This window comes from Phyllostomus discolor, chromosome 3 (genome assembly GCF_004126475.2).
Source record: "Phyllostomus discolor isolate MPI-MPIP mPhyDis1 chromosome 3, mPhyDis1.pri.v3, whole genome shotgun sequence".
NCBI classification, from domain to species: domain Eukaryota; kingdom Metazoa; phylum Chordata; class Mammalia; order Chiroptera; family Phyllostomidae; genus Phyllostomus; species Phyllostomus discolor.
Window position 1 is genome coordinate 199831397 of NC_040905.2, and position 20401 is coordinate 199851797.

The 20401-nt window shown below is 45.7% G+C and overlaps 1 protein-coding gene across 1 annotated transcript in view; it reads left to right on the forward strand.

The window, feature by feature from the left end:
• PAPPA (pappalysin 1) overlaps positions 1-20401 on the forward strand; it is a 224107-nt gene that overhangs the window by 37038 nt on the left and 166668 nt on the right. Inside the window, exon 3 of the mRNA XM_028529324.2 lies at positions 16535-16680. Coding sequence (XP_028385125.1) covers positions 16535-16680 — 146 coding nt within the window. The remainder of the gene's footprint in view (positions 1-16534; positions 16681-20401) is intronic.

Sequence of the window (20401 nt, forward strand, 5' to 3'; positions counted from 1 at the left end):
ATACTGGCAGTGAATTTTTCCTTATTAAAAGACCATGATAAGAACAGCCAACTGACAATAAGCACACAGAAGGGGACCAGAGCAATACGATGGCCAGGAGCCGTGTCATATAACCATTTGAAGATGGTTGGCCTGGATGAGAAAGTTCTCACAAGGCCATGACCACAAGGCCATGATACATGCACTTCAAGTGTCAGAGGGCATGCCCTCCGGAAAAGGAGTCCGCATTGAACTGAATAACAGATAATGCACCCTGTGTGAGGACATTTCTTCCAGGGGAGGGATTCCCTACAGGTGAGTGAGCTCCCTGTCTCCTGAGGCATGCATGGAGAGGCAGTAGCCACATTATGGAAAATGGTGGAGAAGGTGGCCTTGATGGTCTTGGGTTTGAGTACTCCGGAGCCAAACTTTTTGCTTATATCTCACTCCAAATTACTTTAGGGAACCAAAGGATAACTATTTCTATCCTCTAAACTGGCATTTATCGGGCACGTCATATCTGCTGGCCTCTCTGCAAGTCCCTGGGGTGTGGCAATGAATGGGACACGTTCCTCACCATTGACAAGCTTCCACTTTCACAGGAGAGTCATATGCAAACATAAGAAACTCTGACCTGTGGTTTTAATGACAAACAGTCGGGCAGGAGACCTCAGAAACAGAGATTTCTTTTGTCTAGGGAAAACAGGGCATGTTGGCTGGCACAGACATGATTTGAATAGGCACCGGGGCACGTTGAGAGGTAGAGGTGCAGTCTGTATCAGTCAGGGGCCTGGCGGGGAACAGATGGCACATTCAAACAGAATAGTTAAGGAGAGTTGGGGCGGCTGTTTTGAAGGAGGGGCTATTTACAACAGTGCCTGCAGGGTTTAGGACAACAGCAAGGCCAGGGTCAGCTACAGTGGGGAGCTATTTCCATGTTGGGCCTTGTAGGGTCAAGTGGAGGGAGTGGTTACGGAGCCCAAATAGAGTGGCTGTGTGGAAAGGGATTTCTGGCCGCAGCTGTGACTCTCAGGAGAGAGGAGTAGCCGGTGGACAGCACCCTGGTCAGAAGGGAGTCAGAAGAGTCTGTTCTATACATCATTGGCCTCTGCCTTCTATCTCCTGCCAGTGCTTTCCATTGGAGAACCAAACTGGGAATCACAAGGCGGAGGGACCTGTTTCTGAGGCTCAAAGAGGCCGGCTGCACAACAGCACAGAGCAGGTTGGAGAGGGCTGGGGACTGGATGTGGATGAGCAAACAGAACATATCCAGAGCACTGAGAAGGCCAGCCCATGCAGAAGGCACACCGTCAACAAGGGGGAGGGGAGGAGTTGGGTGAGGAAGGACTGGGAGAATAAGGAGGCATCCAGTGTGGCTGGGACCCAGACCATAAGCCGAGCAGGGTACAGTTTACCTCGTGGAAAACTCTAATGTCAGGCAAAGCTCTTCCTCCTTGCCTCTTTCCCTTACTTTATTTCCTTCTTTTCTTCTTTACTTCCTTTCTTCCTTCATTGTCTTCCCTTCTTATTCCTTTCTTCCTCTCTCCCTTTCCTGCTTCTTTTCTTCTGTCAATAAATATTTGTCGAATGCTCCCAGGGTGCCCACCCAGTTCCTGCCCTTCCAGAGCTCAGCATCTAGTGGATGAGACAGGCAAGCAGACGAGCCATGGCAGCCACTGGTGTCAAAGCAGGACAGTGTCGGCCAGGAGGAGCAGTCTGTGTGAGCAGTACTAGTCCTTCTACCAGACCGGTCAGTTAGAAAAAGACATTCTGAAGAGCCTTGGCATCATCTGCTATGGTGGAAATGAGCCAGGTTGGCATAACTTTGTCTGCAGCCAGTAGAAATGTCTACAAACAAGTTAGAATGCATTTCACATGCCTTTTTATGAATAAAATGGAAAGCCTGGATGTGAATAGAAACCCTTAGTAGCAGGAATCCCAAAGGCAGTTGACACTTTGGGCTGTGTGCATCCCACTGCAGGAGGATATTGCAACAAACCCACCGAGTTTCTGTTTGGAACCCTCCAGTCTGTGAGCTCTGGCACCCATAGGTGACCTTCACCTTTCTCCATAAAGATCTATTCATGTGAAACAGGACAGATAGGAAAAAAAAAGAGGCTTCTCTTAAATGCTATTGGCTTATAGGGAAACATTTTGTCTTCTCTTTATTATTATTACTTTTAATGTGGTAAGGGCATTCCCTGTGACCATGTTGTTGTTGTTGTTGTCGTTGTCGTTTTAGACCAAAGCTGATATTGCTGAAAGTCTTAGGAAAGGGTGCAATAAGCCTTATGGCAGCCTCCTTGACCTGCTGGTAGCTGTTGTCACCCTCTGCCTCTGTCCATCCCCTTTACCAGAGGCCATTCAAGGTTTGTCTTTGCTCCCTGGGGTCTCACTTTTTTTCTGTGATGATTGCATGGAACCTACACTTCCTTCTCCCAAGTTTTTTCCAAATCTGGACAAGCTGCATGGAATCAGGGATTCTCTGAGTGGAAGGTCCAGCCCTTTTGCTATAGGAGACTGAACACCCAAGAGAGGCAGCGCTGACCTAGGTAGGCCTCACAGCGAGAACGCAGCCAAGCTGAGAACAAGACCTGTAGTCTCATCCCCTAGTCCTGAGGTATTTCAGCCCCCCTACATTGCCCCAGTGTCTTAGAAGCTGGCAACTGGAAACATGGAAAAATTTTATTTAGCATGGTCATGTTCTTACCCAACATCCATACATTTGTTAAGACACTTGAATAAACAAGGCAGTGTGATAAGTGCCCTGGGGATCCAAGATGTAATCTCCGTCCTGAAGGTGCTTGTAAGCTGTGGTTTAATGACCTTTTGTTACAGTCATTCAAGAGATGGCAAGGAGGCAGATGATTAATTTCCAGTGAACCGATAAGACTTACGTGTGCTCTGAGAAAACACAGGCTCGCTGTGGTTTGGAGAAATTGGGAAAGATTTTCTGGTGGAGAAGGTATACGAACAGTCTTCCAGCCTTTAGTTGGCTCTGTAATGATGGAAAAGAAGAGGGTGAGAGCAAGGGGACTGAGGAGGGAAGGTGTGGGAGGGACTTCATGCAGGTAGGCACGCCAGTTAGTTCCCCAAGTTGCAGAGCCCAAAGGGTCAGACTGTCACAGAATGAAAGAATTCCGGGGAAATCGATTCTAGTCCTGGCTCGGCAGCTTCTTCGCTATGCAATCTTGGGCAAGTCCTTTAATCTCCCTGTGCTTCCATTTCCTCATCTATCAAAAGGGAATAATAATATCTAACCGCCTGCATCCCACGGTTGCCTTGAGGGTCCCAGAGAATGATACCCCAGAAAGAGCTCTGGGAAGAGTTCACCGGTGTGCAGATGAAAGAGGGCATTGTTGTTTGTCCAGCAGCTTTTTTCATTCTTTTCCAGTAATCATGTAAGAGAAATTGCTTGGAATTTTATATAGTCAGAATATCAGAGTTTATTTAACGTGACTAATACTCGCTGGAGCAATAATAGGAGTCGGGCCTGATGTAGTGGAAAAAGGATGCATGTTAGAGACAGACCAGGGTCTGAATCCTGCTTCCGCTCTTCATTCGCTGTCTCACCTTGGCCCATTTCTCAACGAGTCGCTGGTTTTTCATTTGTAAAAATCGGGTGGGAACAGCTCTCCCGGGACATGTCAGGAAACTTAAGTGGAGTCCTCTGTGTGAAGCACCTGGCATAGTGGCTGACACATAGTAGGTGCTAGAAAAAGTGCCCTCCTTTCTGGATCCCACACACAGATTCCTCCCCGTCAGCACTGTTTTTTGGAGACACCTCCGGCAACCTCACAAAGAAGCCACTATACACATAAATGGAACCAGTACACACACTGAGGCTATTGACGCAGGTTACTTTCAGTCCTAAAATACTCACTATTTTTTTTAAGCACTATCCACAGAATTGGCGTTTTTCAATAAAGACCACATAACTTATATCAAACTCATGGAGCTTACATACTCATTTATCTTGAAAATGACCCAAATGTCTCACTGTGTTAGGGGACATGTTTCCATATGAAAGAATGCCAGGCCGTGTTGGGGTTGGTTATAATGGGTGGGAGTTCCAATTTGGTTGAGTCCCGAGATTTTTCGATCACCTCCAGCCCATGTACCCGCCTGATCCAAGCACACCATACATCCCGGCCACTTGTACACGTGGTCTCATGGTCTCGGATTCAGTGTGGGCTTTCCTCGTGCTTATCTTCTGAACAAAGTCCCCTTTACTCACGGGTCCCTTCTGTGACCCCAGTACACATGTGACTCTGGTCTTTGAGAGCAGGATAGAGGGGAGAATGGAGAGCAAGGGAAGAAGGGCTCATAGCCCCTACAGGTGAGGTTGATAAGGAGCTCAAAACCACGATCTGGGAGAAGCAGCGGAGGATGCGTAGTCTAGCAAATACATGAGACTTCTAGTTTTGGAGACAGAGCATATTTCAGACAAACCCCCTTAACATTTCTGTGACCTTGAACAAGTCTCTTCCCTTTATCAAAGACTCGGTTGCCTCCCCTGTAAAAAAAAATTGGGGACAGAGTAACACATTTGGGGGTTTTGAGGATTCAGCGAAATAAAATACAGTCAGCCCTTCAGAGCAGTGCCGGACACTTAGTGTGCTCTCCAGATAACAGTGGTGGTTTGTGTGGGGATTTTCCGTCCCCAGGAAATCTCCTGACCTCTTGCATGCATGTCTCTTCATTCCCAGCCCCCCTTGATCCTGAGCCCCTCACTGGGACCTCGGGACCAGCATGGGAGTTGGAGACAACCTAATCACTCTCTGCCACTGAGGGCTCTTCCACCGTGGGTCCTGTAAATGCCATTTTCTTTTTTTTTTTAATGTTTTTTATTATTTATTTATTTTTAGGGAGGGAAGGGAGGGAGATAGAGAGAGAGAGAGAGAGAGAGAGAAACATCAATGTGCGGTTGCTGGGGGTTATGGCCTGCAACCCAGGCATGTACCCCGGCTGGGAATCGAACCTGCGACACTTTCGTTCGCAGCCTGCACTCAATCCACTGAGCTACGCCAGCCAGGCTTGTAAATGCCATTTTCAAAAGAGTTTCTTTATCCCCAAAGCTCTGCATATATTAAATGCTAATGTATCCATTTTCTCACGAGATAAGCAGCGCACCACCCTAAGTTAATGCCTTTCCAACTCAAAGCAAAGTCATGGCTGGGGTCTCAGGTGATTCACGCACGTTCTAGGGAAGGGTGGGACCACACAAAGCAGTGTGAGAGGTGGAGCTTTGCTGAAGCACACTCAGTCTCTCAGAGTTTACTGATGCAAGTGGGAACCCTTTCTTGAGGACACACCAGGGGGGCCCCCAGCTTGCTGGGATCTGTGGTTGCTCCCCTTCTCACCCCTTTCCTAGATGTGTATTTCCATCTGTAGTTCCCTGGACAGATGGGAGCACACTCAGTGCCCTTTCGAGGGCCTCAGCGGGAGGCAGCTGGGTTTTTTCCGCCCTGGGTTTGGCATCGTCAGCACTCCCATTTTCCTTTCTGCATCCACTGGTGACACTGACCACTCATGACAGCCTCTGCACTCAGCCAGACACCCTCCCAGGTTGGGAACCAAGCAGCGGGGGGGGGGGCAGTGGGTGTGTGGGAGGGCGGAGAGGACAGACAGCAGTATCTTTGGTTCTCAGGAACCACATTTCCCACACATTGATCACAGCTCAGCTTGTATCTTCAAAACTCACAGCTGGCTGCCGTTCCCCCTCCTGAGAGGGAACGTCCACACCTCCGTTCTCACTTTCCAACAACACCACCCCAGTGTGGGAACGGCAGTGGGGATTGCTCATGGGTTTGTTGGCGTAAGTTGAACAGGCGTCCATTTCTCTGCTTTTATAGAGGAGGAGCATTTTCTGTCTCTCTCCTTCCCTGTCTGCTTTTCTTTCTTTTTACCCCATTTTAGGTGCTCAGAGGGTCTGGGGGCGAAGGGTGGAGGGTGAGGGGATTGCTGTCTCCATTTCAAGCTTCTCGTGTTGGTGGTGGCAGCCTTTCGTGAGTTCAGACAGACAGCCGCAGTTCTTAGCCTTGAGCTTGACTTCTGACTACTGAACTGTTTTTATGGCCATGGAGGACAGTGGCGACTGTAACTCCAAAAAGCCTGAAACAGCTCAGCATCTGATAGAGAGTGGAGGGAAGACAGGGGAGAGAGCTCTTTCCCATGAGGATTCATGGTGCAAAAGCACAGTGTGCCTGTGGCTTGGCCAAACTTTCCAGGAACTTCCCAGCCAGCATGGAGCAGGTCCCTTTTTTTACTCCACATTCTTCATCTTACAAATGGGAGGATTGGGGTTCAATATTCCCAAGATCTGTTCCTGTTCAGACATTTTCAAATCAAACCCTGTAATCCTGGTTCCAGGCTTGTGGGGACTGGGGCTACATTCTACATGGGGAGGTTAATATTGAAAAGGTAAAAATCATGCCAGACACTGGGGTATAAGACATCCAGGGAAATAAGAGATAATCTTGTCTTCTAAGTATTTACAAGCCCCTACATCTTAATGGAAGTCTGAGAATTCAGGGTGGCAAGAAAGGAACAACTATGCTCTATGACAAGTTAAAAGAAAATCCTCCTCGCACTACTCACATCCCAGCAGTAGCCTAGTGAGGGTGCCTCCCCTTGGGCAGCCTGCGTGTCTGCTACTTCCTTTATTCTGGGCCTTCAGGCCCTGCATGTGGCATCTTTCCAAAGATCAATCTGAATTTAATTCTACTTTCGACAGCCAGACATACAATGTCATGCTTTTCCCAGCATTATTTCCCCATACTTGAACTCTTGATTGTCACAAGACCCTTTGAGAGCTATCTCTTTTTTAACCCCAGGAGAAACCCACATTTGGGGAAGTTACTAGACTTGTTTCAGGTCATCCAGAGAGGTCATGTACTATAACGACTGTATAATGCTAACTTCAGGTCATTTGGTGATTTGCATGGGGCCACAGTGCACTCTAAAGTCTAGAAGTTGCCACATTAACACATCTCAGTGATGATGTTGTAATTCTTGCTCTATTCTTTCCAAACATAATATTGTCCAAGTCACTCTTCACATCAGTTCTATGGTTTTCATGGCTAAAAATTAGAGCCAAACTACACAGCCTAATGAAATACCGCCTGTACCTAGAACATTGTGGCTGCTACAACTTATGAAATAGAGGTGATTTGTCTTTATTTAATTGTGCTTCAAGTGCAAGACAAACCACAGGGCTGGTTTGGGGGCTGTGTGTGTATTGGTGTATTTGGTGAGCTGTGTGTATATTCTGTTCAACATGGTGAGTTGTATTGTTTATCAACTGTGGTTTTGATCTTCCAAGAAGAAAGTGATGTGATGGGAAAAGACAGCTGTGGGCCCTGGAACTGTTGTGAAAGCGATCATTTGACGTGATAGTCATGTTACTGTTCTCGTACTTTTAACACACCAACCCCTCTTCAAAATGCTGCTGCTTCTTACTTATCAGGTATTCTTCTTGTTTAGTGAATTCTTGGGAAATAGGTAAATTCTGAAACCCTGGAGCTACCAAAATAGAGATTATGTACTCCAAGCAAAGATCTTGGGAAGTGACTGACCATTCCACAGTGTGTATGGGTATGTGTACCTACTATGTGCAGGCACAGTGATAGGTGCTGGGGGCACAACAATGAACATTTCACAAGGGAGGTATGATTCTGCCCTCATGGAATTTCTTGCAGGGAGGTAAGTAGCGAGTTGAATAATCACTTTATGGAGAAGTTCAAGGTGCTGAGGAAACACAGAGGATGGGTTCTTGACTTGTTATAGGGGTCAGAGTAACTTCTAGCCTGAGTCTTCAGGGATGAGTCATGCTCACCAAGTGAGGGTAACTGAGCTTGCCAGGAACCAGGTGTTCTGCCACTTTGCCTTCTGCCCCAGCCACCACTTTCAGAAAAGCAAATGAGCAAAATAGGAGTTACGTAGTTTCTAGTAGTTCCTAGTAGAAGATAATTCATTTTAAATTACTGTCCTTTATTCTGTGATAATTTTATTCTTTCCTTTGGAGTACTACTCTTTCATTTTATTACATGAGAGACATCATGAGTGGTGTTGGGGAGGTCCTCTGCAAATGCTTTATTTATTTGTCAAAGTTAAAAATTGCTACTTCCACCTCATTTTTTAAAAATGATCCAAAGGTCTGAGAACCTCTCCACTGGGCCAGTCTGCACCTGTGAATCAGCACCTTCTTCTCCTCCCACCCAAATCCTCAGGATTCTCAATGCCACTATCTCCTGGTCTCATCGTGGTGGTCCTAGCCAGCAGTGAGCCACAGACCAGTGATTTTACTGAGTTGAGCTTCCAGTGACTCAGCAGGGGGCACAACCCCAGGTGGTACTCTCCTTCTGGGCCAAAAGTTTAGGACAGCAACGGGAGAATGGGAGCTCTGATGTAGAGAATCGGAGAATGATAAAGAAGAAATACCCAGTGGACCAAGTCAGAACCCCGATCCATCATTTCACCTCCTCTCCCTGCCACCCTGACTCAGCATTGAAGTGTTCCCCATACATAAATACCTCTCCTACTGAGATATTCTCAGAATATTCCCACAAGCCATTGCCAATGCCTTCTTCTCCACTTTCTTCTCTCCTCTAGGCCATCTTCCACATTCCCCCAGGAAGGAAAGAAAGCCCTTTGGAAAACATGAACCAGATCATTTCTAGCTTCCATAACATCTGCCAGGGTCTGCTTAGGGCTTCTAGGCTGCTCCGCCCTCCGTAGCCTGTGTACAAAAAAGCCTTGCTGATGTGGCCCTATCTGACCCCTACACCCTCATCTTCCGGAGCTGCTCCCATGTCCCCAGCTCTGCAACCACACCACAGGGCCAGTGTCTAGGAAGCCGCAGTGTCTCTTGGCTTCCTAGAGCTCCTGCCATTTTCCTTGGTCCAGCGTTCCATCAGTGTTTATTTTTCATGTGAAAACCTCACTAATATCTCACTGACCTTCATCGAGGGTCCTCCAGTCACATTCAGCACGCTTTCTATTGTGACACATGTCATAAGAGAAGAGACTAATGGGGAAGGGTGTGGTCTGCAGCAGCCAACACACCGGGGCTGTGTCTCACCTCTGACACCTAGGAGTGGGAGGAGGCACTTTGAAAAAATGATGTCATCGCACTGAGCCCTGCTTTCTCTCCCTGAAAACTGGAGATAGCCATACCTTATACACAGGGCTTTTGTAAAGTTTCAAAGAAATGATATTCAGGAAGGACATCAACAGCTCCAATGTGCGGTAAATTCCCCAAGTGGTAGGTTTTGTTAGTATTATCACATGATGTCGTGATCATCTGATTATTTGTCTGGCTTCCTTCATAAAACTGCTAACTCTGTGATAGTAAAAATTGTTTCTCTTTTATGTTTGTATGCCCAGTTTCTAGCACAAAGCATGGTATATGATAGAATGAATGTTGGTGACCAAAAGAGAAAAAGACTGAATGAATGATATGAAGGCAGGAAGGGAGGTAGGGAGGAAGGAGAGAGGGAGGGAGGGTGGGAAGGAAGAGGAGAGTAAGGAAACAATGACTTATTCAATAAACAAATGAAAGAATAATCAATTTTTTCAAATGATCTTTGATCGGCACTGTTACATTTTTCTTAGAGTGTGTGTCAAGCATCTCCACAAAAGCTATTATTTTGGAAACCAATCATTCAGGATTCCAAGAATTTAATAAACTCTCCAAGCACTTTTTATTTTCCCCTTTGCCTCTCCTTACAGACAAGAGAGGCTAAAATATTTAAGCATTTCTGACAACGAAACTAAGCAGGAGAATAAAATCCAGATCATTGGGGCCCTTGGGATAAAAGCACAAAATCCAACTTTTAGAACTGGTCACAGCTTGGAGAAAGCTTGTAATTTGGAACAAGGGATATGGATGCAATAAACATTCTGAGGTTTATCTTGCTTTAATGACTTGTCTTGACTGGCTTTGATCTTTACATTTGATAATCACTTTCAAATGGTCTAGTGTGTTCTGAAAGTGGAGTAGTGGGTCACGGACTTGAGACCCTCCTTGGGAATGACAGGCCGCAATCAGAATTTGGAAATAGGCAATGTACAATGAGTTGTAGAAACAGGGCTACTGCTGGTGAGGAAGATAAACACATTGACCCAGTGATAGGAACCAGGGGTCACTGATGGAGGGAGACACTACAGGCCTTCGGAGCTAAGGCTTGTTTTCTCTGGATCCTTGAGTAAGCTAAAAAGAGAATCAGGCATCTTGAGGTCTTTTCATGCGTTTGGCACTCTTCTAGACACTTCCTTAGGAATTGCTTCCTTGAATTGTTATGTTCTTCTCTCTGGGTTGAATTTGATCATTGTCACGTTGCAGATGAAGAAATTGAGGTTCAGAGAGATTAAGTCACTTCTGCAAGGTCACACAGCCCCTTAGGAGGAAAGGGGGGTTTTGAACCCTAGTCTGTCTCTCTTTTAAGATGTGGCTTTTTCTTGAGCACTCTGTTGCCTTTGACCTTAACCTGAAAGAACTGTCACCAGCCTCCAGCTCGGAAGTGGCCCAGTCTCAGCAAATGAAGGCATCAGCGCATGGCCAGCACCATCCTCGTAACCCACCTGCACTTACCAAGTGCCCAGGGAACGGAAGCTTGGCAATAAGACTGCTCAAAGATCTTCTGTTCAGCTCTCACCTCTGCAGCAGGGAAGTCAGTTTGCTCTTAGTGGGAACAGAGGCCAAGACTGCTCAGTTTTGATCTGGGCTCGCTGTGAGCCATACGTCTCTGTCCAAGTGTCTTTAAAACAGGAGAGTCCATGTATTATGTTTTGACTTGGAAAAACTCAAGCCTTCCATGATTTATTTGAGGGATTTGTCATCGTTGTTGTTGTTGTTCTGCATTTTGAGTATAGTTCTCTTTTGCTTCTCTTTCAATAAAACAGGCCCTGACAGCTCTCTCATTGAGATTATTACAGAGTTGTACCATCTCAGGCCAGTGCATTTAGGAAATACGTTGTTGGCACTCACCAGCGAGTGAGATGCATAAAGAAAATATTCTAATGACAGTTGAGTTGAGAGAGCTTTGATCTCTCTCCAGAACTGCTCTCATGGCTTTGAAATGCAGTTCTGGCAGAGGGGTACAGTCTGGGTGCCTTGGCACTCTGGGGCTGGGCCCCTTGAAACTGGCATTCCAGGGGCCCTGCAATCTTCGCCGTAGGATCCAGGTGCACGGGCTGTGCAGGAAGAAAGGAGTCACTGAGACACCTCTCTTGGGAGGCAGCTTAGGGAGAGTATCCAAGTTAGGGGGGACTTTCCAGTTGAGCCCAGCATTTCTCAAACTGTGTTGGTTGTGCTCTTACTTGGTTTTTGGCAAAGGCAGAGAAGGGGTGGGGGAAGGGATTATGGTCAGATATCTTTGGGAACACTTCATGCACTATCTGACCAGCTCCTATTTTGCATAGTAAAGGCTCTGAAAATTCTTGCAATTAAAAAATATGTGTATTTAACCTTGTTTAACGGAGCACGTCCTAAATCCATTTGAGTTGGAAACTTTTTTCCTTTAACTATATATCTGCTTCTTGTGGGTTTAGCCTCCTATAGACTGTGGTATGAAAAACACTGAACTGGTTTGCGAGCTGACTGAACAGACGGAGAGCCTGAGCTGCAAACCAGGATGTGGAGTGTGGTAGGAACCAGCCAGAAATTCAGGCAATGCAGGTTCTGCACAGAAGCCGCAATCCCTTCCATGCTGGACTTTGAAAGTCACAGTCCCTTGCAGGGAACGATGTCTCCCAAAGGAAGAGATGACTTTACTAATTGGTGCAAAGGTGCTGTCATACAGCCTAGTGCATAGAGGTTTGTTGTCAGACCGTTCTCTGACCCTTGGCAAGTCACTACATTTCCCTGAGTCCTGGGCTTCTCATCCTATTCTGATGTTATGCAGTGTAAGAGAGAGCTGCTCAGTAACTGCCAAGCAGTGGTACCTCTCTCTGTTGAAGGCAAGTCTTAGGAGACACAAGCATGATGAAGACCTGGCCCCACCTGCTTGAAGCTCATAGCCTGATGGGGAAGACAGGTGCTCATACGGTGAAGCAAACACAAAGTAGGGTGATAATAGAATGACCAGAATCAAAAGTGGGTGGCAGGGGGCTCTATGGAGGGAGAAGTCATTTCCAGCTACAGGTGATGATGATGATTTTGGTGTTCCTAATCATCATCATTGTAATAATAATAACAATAATAATAATGCAATAAAAATAGCCAAGGTAATTAGTAAGTGCCTTTTATTGGCCAGGCTCTGTGTGAGGAACTTTCTCAGCATTGCCTCTGGTCCTTCTGACACCCCTTTTAGGTGGACATCATTATCCCACTTTCCAGGGGGGTGTAGTCCTGAGCAGAAATGTGGAGTAAGCTGAACTTACTGTGGAGGGTTAGATTTTGGAAGGCTGAGATTCAGGAAGAGAGATTGTGAGGCAGAAGAGGGGATGATGGGCACGCTTAAGGAATGGGCCTAATTGGGGAAATCTGGAGGTTCTCAGATGAGGAACTCGTAAGAACTTGAGTGGGAGGGTGTGGGAGGAAGAAGAAGGCTGGGTGGTGGGGAAGAGACACTGAGAGCCGAGCTGGGAGAGCCACCCAGAGGCAGACCGTCAGTTTAGGCTTCTCCCCAGTAGGAGAAAATAGGAGACCAGGATCCAGAGGGCAGTGCCCGTCGGGACTGTGCTAAGCTGTCTCATTGAATGCTGCTGGTGTCCCTGTGAGCTAACGGCAGAGACACAAAGCAACTGTGGACGTGGGTCTGTCCATCCAATGCTGGCAGTACTGGCTTATAAAAGTAATAAACACACAAGAGTTTTGGATTTGGATTGATTTTTTTCTGGGGTAATGATCTCTTTTAAAAAATAAATTTGACCAGTTTATCTTACACACACAAGGCCAAAAAGAGAGACAGGTGGTCCCAAGTAAGTCCTTGTCCTTTTCTCATCATCAGCCTTGGTCTCCCTAGACTCTCTTGGTGCTGCTCAGTTTGATCTTCTGTGATTTCTCCTCCATCTATTCACGGAAAGGAATAAAGAGTGTCTTAAAGAGATGGAAGGAAGGAGGTAGATGCCCACATGAATTCCTGTCCCCACGATTTTCCCATGATGCATTTAGGAGATAGATACCCAGCTTGTCTCTAAATAGGTGGGAAGACCTTACCCAGCAGGGGAAAGCTTTCAGCCACAGAGTTCTTTTCCTCCTTTGTGCGCCCCACCCCCACTCCCAAAAGAGATGGAGAGAAGAGAAGAGAGGCCAGTGAGGCCAGGAGCCAGGATGGGTACTGTGGATTCTTTCTCTTTTGGGAAACAGAGGCTTCTCAGAGTATATAAAAAAAAAAGCCCACATACAAGCAGGGGAATGGCTCCAACATCCCACATCTCTGCCTTGGGCCAGAAAGAATACCACCCCCTGAAAAGATTGCTTCTGTAATTACAACTGAATAAACAGCCAATTAAGATGTCTCCCCTGGCCCTACTCCACCCTTCTCTTCCTCTCCTGAAGCTTTCTCAGCCTAGAGCAATGGGGCAAAGAGGTGACTTTCTCTAATAACATTTGTGTTCTTTGCCTGAGAGAACACTTGATGGAAATGGACAAACCAATTAGAAAATAATAAATAATGTGGAAAGGGCTGATCCAAGAAAACCTCAGCTTCTCTGTGTTTTCATTCTTCTCCCACACATTGTTTCTCTTTTCACCATGGCCCTGAGTGTGCTTGGAAACGAGGGTGAGGTTGTGGGAAGTATTGGCCATCTCCAGAGTTACACTTGGCCATGTCCTTCTCTGATCTCTGAACCCCTGTTACTTCATCTATAAGATGGGGATAAATAATAGGAATCGCAAACACTTATTCAGTTTCTCTACATGCCAGGTACTGTAGTAAGCCTTTTAGTCTTCCTTTATTAATAACCCAGATCCTCTAAACAACTCTGTGAGGTAATTACTATTGTTATTTTTGTTTTGTGAATAGAGTAACTGGGGTGCAGGAAGTTCAGTAAATTGCTCAGGGTGACCCAAATATCAAGTGGAAGAGCTGGATTCAAACTCAGGACTCTGGCTTGAGAATGAGCCATCCTGCCCACTCAGTGACTTCAAATACTGCACAGAGACCAGGCAACATGAGTAGCTGGCATCTAGCAAGTGCTTAATAAGTGTTAGTTTTCCTCTTCTGATCATAGAACAGACTGGTTTGAACTCCTTAGGAGGCTTCCAGTCTAAGAAGCTGAAGATGGGCTCTTGGGGGAGAAAAGAGCACAGCAGCAAGACTTTGAGTCAATATCTGTACTTGTGTGGCTGCCTTCAACATTGGTCACTTCAACCAAGTTTTGGTCAATGTAGATGCAACCTCTCTTGGCCCCGCCTTTATCTCCAATTCATGTTAACTTGTGTTTTGAAAGGACAGGGAAATGAGGGTTACATGAACATTTGGTCTCGTGAACTCTTGAAGATGTGGGTAGACAGGAGGGCATTGGAGTCTCAGACATAGCCTATCCCTGTGGATGTAGAGGTGCAGGTTTGTGATGTACAGAAATGCTCTGCGTAGCACCCAGGGTATTGATAAGTAAACTGAGGTCTCATAGGAAGACAGTGCTGAAATGGAGACTGAATATCTTAGCCTTTCTCCTTCCCAGTGTAAATTCAATTCCGTCTGTATTTACTGAGTGCTTTTCGGGTGTCAGGCCCTGTGCCGAGGACTCAGTAAACAGAGATGAATAAGGCACCTTCCCTGCCGTCCAGGGAGCCACCAAGAGTGGCAGACATAGACAGGGGAAGTGGTTATTAGAATGGTGTTAGAGCATGTACTAATAGGAGGTGGATGAGGACAAGGGCAATAAAGAGAGGGGAGGTGACGTGGAAATCAGGGAAGTCTTCCTGGAGGAGAGGTACCAGAATGGACTCTAGATTTGTTCATCAGGGGACAAAATGGGGAGTAGAGTCCCTGACAGAGGGAAGAGCATGAGTAAAGGGACTGGGGCAAGTGCTTCATGGTGGTGCTGCCAGGGCATGCTGGGAAATTCAAGAGAGGGAACAGAGAGATAGGAGGCTACCGGTGGAGACACATTCTTGCAGGCCATGCTGGGGATCTGGGACTTCACTCTTTCCCATACACAGGCCCTTCTGTGACTAACGGGGAAGACAAGGGGGCCGTCTTTGTGTGCTCTACGAGTCGGGCTCTGTGCCAGCCCCCGTATGGAGAGACAAAATTATAAGAAAGGAAAACACTGTTAACTGACTGTGTGACCTTAGCAAGGAATGAAGGTCCTGGAAGCGTCCGTTTTCTCCTCTTGAAAATGGGGCTGATAATACTGCCTCCCTCAGTGTAAATAAGTCGATTAAAGGAGATAATCCACATAGGGTCAGGCCACATAGAAGGGCCCAGCCAACATTAAATATCATTGTTTGTAGACTTTATCTCAACTACTACATCCAACAGCCTGTCTGCTTATTCATTTATACTTTTAAACATTTATTCATTGATGTATTTCCTCAAGAAATGATTATCAGCTGCTCCCAAGACCTCTCAAATACCTGATGACAGACATAGAATAGGAGCTGAAAGAAGGATGGGCAGGGAGCAGGATGCTCTCTCAGTTTAGGAACTGAGCTGTTGAATAGTATGCCCGTGACTGATCTGGAGCTTTAGCGATTCTGTCCCAATGTGAGAGTCTTGCTCTGCAAGGGAAAAATTCGTAGGTATTAAGCACCTAGGATGTGCCAGTCTCTTTCCAAGACCATCTCTTTCTTTATCCAATGTGTGTTTGTTCCGTGTGTTAAAGAGTTGACAGTTGCACTGCAGTGAGTTAATTCACATTCCAGATATGTCAGACTGACATGGCAGGTACCTCGAGTACAATATCCTTCTCTTGTCTGTTCTACAAAGAAATAGGGGCTTACAGGATGGAGCATCATTTGATGGGGGCAGCATGATGCCCCCATCAAAGGAGTATGACCCAAAGGTTTCTGAGCTAGACAGAATTGGCCTTAAACCCAGTTCTGCAACTTTGGACAACATGTTTAAGAACATTGGGCCATATGGTGCTTATCTTGAAAACCAAGTAACAGTGGTTTGTGTAGAGATGGTAGACAGATGGAAAGAAGACTTCCCAGTACAGCCGTGCATTTACTAAAATGAATGGTCCAAGGTGCATAGTGAATGAGGAAGAAAGAAGCCAAGACTAGAAAATAGGCTATCTCTTCCATGGTCTGTACTCTTGATCTGTACTCACGTTATGTGACCCCGCCCCTAGTCAATACAGGCAGAATCCTTAGGGACACAGATGTTTTCTTCAGATACATCTAGATTCTGAACTGCCTCTGCTCTTTGTAAGCTGAGCAACCTTATCAAGTCTGTTAAACTCATAAGAACGTAATTTTCTTATCTATAACGTGGGGCCATATCACTTAAATATTGAGAGAAGTCAATGAGGTGATGTTTATAAAGTGCTTAGCAAAGTGCCTGACACGTAGTAGCTCTTAGTTAATGAGCAGTACCTGTTATGTGAAGAGTGACTTTTGTGGATGGTGATGACAGCCAAGGTTCTTTTTCTATTACAGAGCATACTTGGATGTCAATGAACTGAAGAGCATTCTTAGACTGGATGGAACAACACACCTCAATATCTTCTTTGCAAACTCCTCGGAGGAGGAATTGGCAGGAGTAGCCACTTGGCCATGGGACAAGGAGGCCCTATTGCCCTTAGGTGAGAATTAGAAACGTCTTCAGGAGGGAGTGGGATTAGTACAGGAATACACTTCCTAGTGATGATGATGATGATGATGATGACGACGACAGTGGTCACAGTCCAGATGGTGGTGGTGGTATGGGAATAGAGAACAATCCCTTTATTTATTATTTTTTAATTTACAAAACTCTTCAGCATCCCTGATCTCATTTGAACCACCAAGAAATGCTCTGAAGAAAATCATACAATATCACTAAGCCTATTTTACCAGTGGGGAAACTGAGAGTAAGGGAGGGAGTGGGCTTACCCAAGGTCACACAAGTAAGTGGCAGAGCTGTATTTTGAATTCAAATTTATAACTCTGTCCATTGATTCTTAGTTCATGCAAACATTTTCTTAGCCTGGTAACCACCTTGTGCTGCCGCAGCTAAGCATGGGTTGGCCTGAAAGACACCAAAGAAGCAAGAGAAAGTGCATTTATAAGAACTCCTCTTTCCTTCACATTCCACCCACCAGCAACACCAGGGACTCTTCTTACATTCAAATGATGAATACCCATAAACAAGACATGTGTTTATACAAATCAACCACCAAAGTCAGAAATGACAATGGTTTCTGAACCAGACCCTGTCAGCAAACAGTGTAGCTGCTCAATTTTTATTTTTCCACACTCTTCCAGTTCACTGATATATGCAGACATGCATTTTTTAACTTGTGCATATTTGAAATCATAGCATGGATGCAAGTTTGTCTTTTTTTCACCTAATATTATGCCATCTACATTTTTCTGTGTTGCAGCAATCTTCTTAATGACTTCCCACCCAACTTTTTTTTCATTTAACATCACAAGAGAAAAGCATCTTAATAGGTTATTTCCATCTTTCTAAGGATGAGATTTGTAATGGCCACATACAAATCTGTGGGGTAGGGGCACTGCAGTTTATTTAACCATTTTTGCTCGGGTAGAATGTTCCAATTATCTACACCAATGAATAGTGATGACTCAGTGAGCATCCTCACCTGAGAATGTGTGGGTTCAGCAGGAGGCAGTGGTTCCTCAGGCTGCCTGGCCCCCCACTGATACACCCAAAGTCCAGTAGCTGCTCCACATCGCTGATGTCTTGGAGATGAAGGACTCTGCAACTTCAAATGATGAAATTGTATGGAATCAAACTCTAGACTTAGTTCGCTTCAGACAGCTGACATTTCACAGTTGTTTTTAAGACAGCCAGTGGGTGTCTGTATATGTCCATGTATATAGTTAGCCAAATAGAGGTAGATGCAAAGGTAAATATATAGTGGATCTTAACTTGGGGGTGGGGGCATTTGATCTCCTAGAAGATAATTGGCAATGTCTGGAGATATTTGTGGTTGGTTCAAATGAGAGGATGCTACTGGCATCTAGTGAGTAAAGGCCAGTGATACCGCTAAATCTCCGACAATATCCACAAAAAGGAATTATCTAATCCAAAATGCCAATAGTGAAGAGATTGAGAAACCCTGAGATAGATGATGAACAAGTAAATGGACAGATGGACAGACAATTATAAACAGATAGGGGCTGGGCAGAAGAGAGAGTGCAACTTGGGCAAACTTGGGGAGGATTAGCTTCTATCACTTGCCTTGTATGATGTGTGGGAATCATGCTGGTCCAGAGTCCAAATCCACAGTTGTTCTCAGCTCTGACTTGCCTTAGTAGTATGGCCTTAGGCAAGATGCTTTCCCTTTCCAGATCTCAATTTCTTCAGATTTTAAATGAACAGGTTACACTAGATGGCCTCCAAGGACCCTTCTCAGTGCAGAAATGTTGCACCATTGGAAAAGCAACTGCAAAGGCCAGGAGCAGAGTCTTAGAAGGGTTGAGCAACACACTTCTAAAGTTAGAGGAAAATACTCCTGATAATTCCACGAATTTCAGAGACTGGCTCAGGACCAGGACCACAGAAGGCTATAAATCCATAGCATGTTATAGTATTTCAGGATGATGTCAGGCTCAAGCTATTTCACCTTTTAAGAGAAGCAATGAAACAGGACTCGGGCTCTGCGCTGTCACTCTCTGAAGAGGGTTGAGTGGGGAGGGAATGAGGTAAAACCACCAGAGCCAGACTGGACATTAAGTCTGCAACCCTGAAAATACCTAGGAGGTCCTCCCACCATTCCCTCCACGTCAAAGCTTCAGGGAGAGACAGAGAATCATTGCCACTGTTGTGGCTGTTTATTTTAGAACTCACCAGAGATGCAAACTCACTTTCTCAAGATCACACAGCCAATATGAAGCAAATTGAGGATTGCAACCCATGTCAGACTGATTCCAGGTGTCCTTCAGGTTGCCCCCTCCCCATCCTGAGAGCTATTGATCATAAGTAATTTTTCTGCAGTAACTTCAATCAAACCTAATTTATATATATATATATATATATAAATGTATGTGTGTATATATGTGTATGTGTATATATATATTTACCTCTTTCCCTCCTGTTACACCATCATCCCTGGAAACAGTCTTGGGTGAGAAGGGGATTGTGTTACATATTATGATTGACAGAAAATAATTGAGAGAGACTGTGTGTCTCAATTTCTCTTCCACCCTGCCTCTGCCTGCCCCCCTCATATACACACATGCATACCCACACACCCTCTCATACATCTTTATCTTCGTGCTAGAAGAAGGCCCTGAGCTGTTCAGAATTAATTGACTCCGTGAGCCCCAAGACTGAGCGAGCTCACCTTCCCAGCATTTCAGTCTGAGATAAAACTCCCTACACGCCAGCCCCAGGCTTGCCAGGGCAAATCAACAAGGTTCTGCTTTCTTACCATTCTTTTATAAGACGCTGCTCTGCACTTACAGTTACCACTCACAGGAAGCTCAGACCTGGATTTTAACCTTCCCTTAGACACACTTGGATTTTAAAGTGTAAATGGCTTTCTGCTAGCCTACATGTATTTCTCCAGTGCCTAAGACGAACATGCAGTGCTGCTGTCCATGGACTCTGCTGAGACCTGTTCCATCTGTCTCCCCAAACGAAGCCATGCTCTGTCTCCTAAGACAGGCCATGTGGACCATCGCTTCCCAAACTAGAACGTACCGACAAGTCAATCTGGGGCTCTTGTTAAAATCCAGATTCTGGTTCTGTCGGTCTCGGGCGGGGCCTGAGAGTCAGCATTTCTAATTACCTTCCAGGTGATGGTCGTGTTGTTTGTTCAGGAGCCACACTTTGAATAACAAGCAGTTAGACAGTAAGTACGGCCCTCGTGGTATGTCAAATGCTATACTAGCTGCTTCCATGTGATTAGACCTGGCAAAACTTCCTTTGTCGGGTCAGCATTCAGCGAACATTGAACACACATTTAAAGAGACGCCATGTTTCGGTCCCGGAGGCAGGCATTAGCAGTAGATCTCAGATTAAGAGCCCTAGTTTTGGAGCCCAAGGATCGTGGTTCAGATTTGAACCTCACACCGACTAACTCTTGATCATGGGCCAGGCACTTCTCCTCTCTGTGAATCAGTGCCTGTCCCATTGCGTTGTAAATGACTGTGATGATACACACAAGATACACTCAGCCCAGGGCCTGAGGAGACATAATAATGCTCAAGAAATACTGGCTTTGGGCCACTGTTGTAATAGCAAGTGCAACGTGGTGCTGGCCTTCATGCATGTCCACTCTCTATAGACTATACAGATGGAGGAATGGGATTCAGAGGGGGCAATTGACTTGCTCAGTGTCACAGAGTTAGTGA